Consider the following 5,021-nt stretch of genomic DNA (forward strand, 5'->3'; position numbering starts at 1 on the left):
ATAACAAATGTGTCGTTAAAAATGGTTTACAATTTTTATTAAAATGATTTTAAAATGAAGTGTTCACCTCATAAACAGAGTAATGATATATCAAGACAGTTATTTTATGTCAGTCTCCTTGTTACAGTTACGTGATAAGAAATAAAATACAAAATATCTTAAAATCGAATGATATGACAGCTAGATATATTAAAGAAACTATATAAATAACGAAAACATTAAATTCATTATCATATCTATAATAATAAAAGGGCATGTCTATGTGACCGCCATTGCTCCAAGAGAAAGAACCTGGAAACCTTAAATGTTGCACACACACTAAGTGGACCCAGAGGGTGTGCACCTGAGTATTATTACTTATCTACGTGTGTGCGCGAGCGCATTTTTTGTGAGGTAAACAAGCGAAAAACCACATAGAAATGAATATGTGACCACCATAGCACCAAGAGCAAATAACCTAGAAACCTAAAATTTTGGACCCATACTAAGTTGACTCCGAAGGTGTGCAAGTGGATATTATTACTTATCGTATCCATGTGCATGTGCATCTTTCAATGAGGCAATTAACGGAAACCCATATAGAAAAAAGTGGTTCCTTATATTCCAAACTAATGAAAGTACCCGGCTTTGCTTGGGTTATTAGGTTTATAGTGTGTATATCCTGAACCCATTTTAGTATAAAAGTATAACCTATAGACAGACAGACATGCACGTGGATAAGTAATAATACCCATAATAAGTGGACCCTGAGGGTGTGCACCTGGGTATTATTATTTATGTTATTCACATGCGTGCACATCTTCTTAATGAGACAAGGTAGCGAAAAAACGCATAGAAGAGAAATACATTTTGGTAACAGTGCATTCCACCAACGGATTTTATGTCATAATGTTTAGCAACAAAAGTATATAGGTTTACTTTTATGCTAAAATATGTTCAGAATACATAAACTATCATCCTAATAACTCGAGCGAAGCTGGATACTTTCGCCAATTTTAAATAAGGATGAATGGTTAGCAAGTCAAAAAGTGTGCAGGTGGCGTGATCATCTTTAAATTCAGTATGCAAACTAAGTAGTCACATAACAAATGGCTTTTTATGTGTGTGTGTGTATGTACGCTTACACTGATACTGTTTTCAAACTCTTGAGGATGATGTCTTTAAATGTCGAAACATGTACAGTGCATGTTTTAAGATAGGCGACGGTCTCAGGATAACTTTTAATTGCATACTAAATTACACTGATCATTTGAGTGTTCTAATTATACAAAATCTTGTATCCCTAGTACTATTCATATTGGACTAAAACATACAAAATCCTGTATCCCGAGTAGTATTCATAAAGGACTAGTATATATGAATTCTGTATCTCTTGTAGTAGTCGTAACGGACTAGTATATACGAATCCTGTATCTCTTGTAGTAGTTGTAACGAATTTATATATGTATGTACGTAAATGCTTAAATGTAGCTCAGTATTGTTACGTAAAACTGAAAATTCGAGAAAGCCCCCACACGCCTATAAATATAACCAACGCGACGCGCCAAAAAGAGATTATATATTATTAGTTTGCTATAGTCAGTGTGATATAATTTTGGAAGCTATAACTGTGATCGTTATAACGCTTATCAATCGAAAAACTTCAGATATTTGACCAGGAACCTTTATAAAGTTCAAACACTACAAATCATTTAACTTCAGTGGATTCTCATCGGGCATTAGTATTTTTTACGAAAACATTACATAAATTAATCGTGGAAAACTTGGCGTGTGTGGCTGGTAAATAACGAATGACAAAGCTAGCTAGCTCACTGTTAACTGAATTATACCTACGTCAACTCGTAATCAACTCGCTCATCGTGAACCCTCGATAAAATATTGAAGAAGTTTTAGACTAGAAAGAAGACTTTATATAGCTTGTAAATTTGTGAAACTTTTGTTTATAAATCATTGTTTGTAATAACTGTTATTGAAAATTGTATTGTTGTGTGTATATTAAAACCTATTTGTGTTAAAAAAACTGCGTGTATTAATCTTGTTGTCAAATATCATAAACTGACTATATATCGGCTTTTATTTAACTGCTAAATACAAAGTATCATTTAACTCACTTTCAGGCTATTTGAAATTATAATACGTAACATAGTCGTAACAGACTAGTATATGTGAATCACATATCCCTAGTAGTAATTATGTTGGTGTAGTATATATCAATCCTGTATCTCTAGTAGTAGTCATATCGGACTATTACATATGAATCCTGTATCTCTAGTAGTAGTCATATCGGACTATTACATATGAATCCTGTATCTTTAGTAGTCGTAACAGACTAGTATATATGAATCCTGTATCTCTAGTAGTAGGCATATCGGACTATTATATATGAATTCTGTATCCCTAGTAGTAGTCATATCGGACTATTATATATGAATCCTGTATCTCGAGTAGTAGTCGTAACAGACTACTATCCTGTATCTCTAGTAGTAGGCATATCGGACTATTATATATGAATTCTGTATCCCTAGTAGTAGTCGTATTGGTGTAGTATATATGAATTCTTTACCTGAAGTCGTATCGGACTAGTATATACGAATCCTGCATGTGTAGTAGTAGTGATATCGGATTAATATAGTAATCTCTTTATAGTTATATAAGGTTTGAAAGCTCGAATTGTGTAGCATATCAGCACTGTTTGTATCTGATTAAAGTAAGAGTCTTATACTGAAATGATAGTATTCCATTAAGCGCCTTTAAAAATGGGAAATATATATATAGTAAATCTTTATTTGATAGGCGTGATTGTTGGGCTATCTGGTGTTTCCATCGCGGGTAATCGAAGTGTAGATTTTAGCGTTGTAAGTCCGTAGACTTACCGCTTTCCTACCAGGAGACCTTTTATAGAATTCACTGATACGTAAACGTATTATAGTATTTGTTGAAAATACTTTTAGCTTTTGGTTAACATTTAAAACAGCTAATACTGAATCATACGAATGCAATGACGCATATTTATAACTACGGGTAGTTTAAATACTTTTAGAATATACGTAGTTCATTAAGATTTACGTTACTTATAAATTTTGTGGGTTGCGAACTTGTTCAAAAACATTTTTCTTATCGCAAAAGAACCCCTAGACCTTTAATTACGAGGTCTGTCGCCTGATGGTGCTGAGATAGTTTCTACTTCACTATCGACCTCTTGTTCATGCGTCATCGTGTTGCGCAGCTGCGGAATACTGAAGTAGTAAGGCCTATCGAAAGAAGTATACAAATACAAAACAAGAAACTGCAAAGACTAAGTAGCACAATGAAATAAAGAGTATTAAAGTGGCATTGGTGACGGTTTAGCTTCTTGGCTCTGAGCCAGCACATTAACATGTGAGGAAATAGATCGTGACGTCAGTGGAGATGCTCGTCTCCGTTGATGCTGATCAAATTTTCTGGTGAATAGTATCCATGTAGAGGCGCAGAGAAATCCTATGGAAGTATTCTATATTGGTTATGAATTTTCTTACTGAAGTGCACATCTATAGAAAGATATTTGGACGAAAACGAGTGAGTATAAAGAATTAAGTAGTAGTTCCTCGGTTGTAATATACATCCGACATGATGTAATCACGCTAAGCAGTTGTTCAGTGCGGACATAATCTTTACAGTCGCATGGCAACTTCAAACAAACACGTCACTACTCACCTTTATCTTCAGATGGACTGGCTCTCAAGACATAAATCAGCAAGTGGGCTGAACATTTCTCGACAACAAAGTTTTACAGAAAAATCACGAAATACAGAGAATACTCCGCTTCTTAATGTTAAGCCTAACCAGTCTCTAGACAGCCGGACTGCTAGAATACGCCTCAGGAAAATGGGAAGTGAACAGGACGACTCAGACAATTCTAGCAAAACTCCGAATTCGGAAGTAGCTCTTAAGGAGAAGTGCAAGCGTAAATTATGGCGTTCATCTAAAGTGAAGTACGACATGAAGTATGAAGATTTTCTAAAGCCATTGAATTACTGGAATATACGATCACCTTTAGAAGAAGATAAATCACTAGATCGAAGACGGCCCCAAGGTAAATGTATCAGAACAAAGGAAGGAACCAAGGAACTGAAACGGTCATCATCTGCCGCGTGTTCAAGCGAAACTTCCAAGCAGCAAGACTGTTTTATAGTTCCTTCACATTCTGTAGATCGTTTCATACCGTTTCGAGCGGTAAGATATGAATTTTTATGCACATTTTTTTTTGCTAAAGTATAGTATCGTATCAAATAGACGGAACTTCAGAAGTTAAATTCAGAACGATTGTACACTGGTATTTCTCCAGCTAAGTGTGACATTTGGGCTGGCAGTGTTTTTATTTAATTGACAAACGGCCAGATGTTTTTATACTACTGTTTCTACACAGTGTTTAGACCTTGACTATGTTTGTGCTATTACCACTAAGCTATTGTGTTAGTTACTTCTACATAAATATTATATACAAACAATAGAGGCACTAACTAAGCAGTACAACAAGCACACAGCGAAAACAACACTTGAATTGTAGAAGTAGAAAATACAGTAACATCCTGCTTAGAGAGGAAACTATAATATATAAAATGTAGAAGTAGAAAGTTGTAAAATGTTTTGTAAACAGAGAAAAACCTGTAGAAATAGATAATATGTAAAGGTTTATAAAATCTAATATTTTCTAAACAGAAAAAATCTTGAAACAGATAATATTGTTACGTATCTGCTTGTTTGTTAATTTCCGGTATAAAATCTTTCCGAGAAACTTCAGCGATACAAGTCCTTTCTTGATTAACCGAGTTTATTCTTCCTCGATACAAACTTTTAATACACAGTAATTTCACAGTGAGTACGTACCTCGTCACTCTACACTTAACAACTTTTATAACACATGCTATAATCACAGTGATTCAAACACTTTACTTACTGTGCCTACTGTTCGCTTGACTCAATTATCTCCCCCCCCTGGCTTTTTTTGCCGGGCTTTTATATACAAAAAAAAAAAAAAAAAA

The 5,021-nt window shown here is 34.5% G+C and overlaps 1 protein-coding gene across 1 annotated transcript in view; it reads left to right on the forward strand.

Annotated features, from left to right (window-relative positions):
• Nucleotides 1-3,274: 3,274 nt before the first annotated feature.
• LOC106475530 overlaps nt 3,275-5,021 on the forward strand; it is a 20,599-nt gene continuing 18,852 nt past the window's right edge. Inside the window, exon 1 of the mRNA XM_013936207.2 lies at nt 3,275-4,212. Within this exon, the coding sequence (XP_013791661.1) occupies nt 3,661-4,212 (552 nt within the window). The 5' untranslated portion in view covers nt 3,275-3,660. The remainder of the gene's footprint in view (nt 4,213-5,021) is intronic.

This window comes from Limulus polyphemus, unplaced genomic scaffold (genome assembly GCF_000517525.1).
Source record: "Limulus polyphemus unplaced genomic scaffold, Limulus_polyphemus-2.1.2 Scaffold8729, whole genome shotgun sequence".
Lineage (NCBI taxonomy): Eukaryota > Metazoa > Arthropoda > Merostomata > Xiphosura > Limulidae > Limulus > Limulus polyphemus.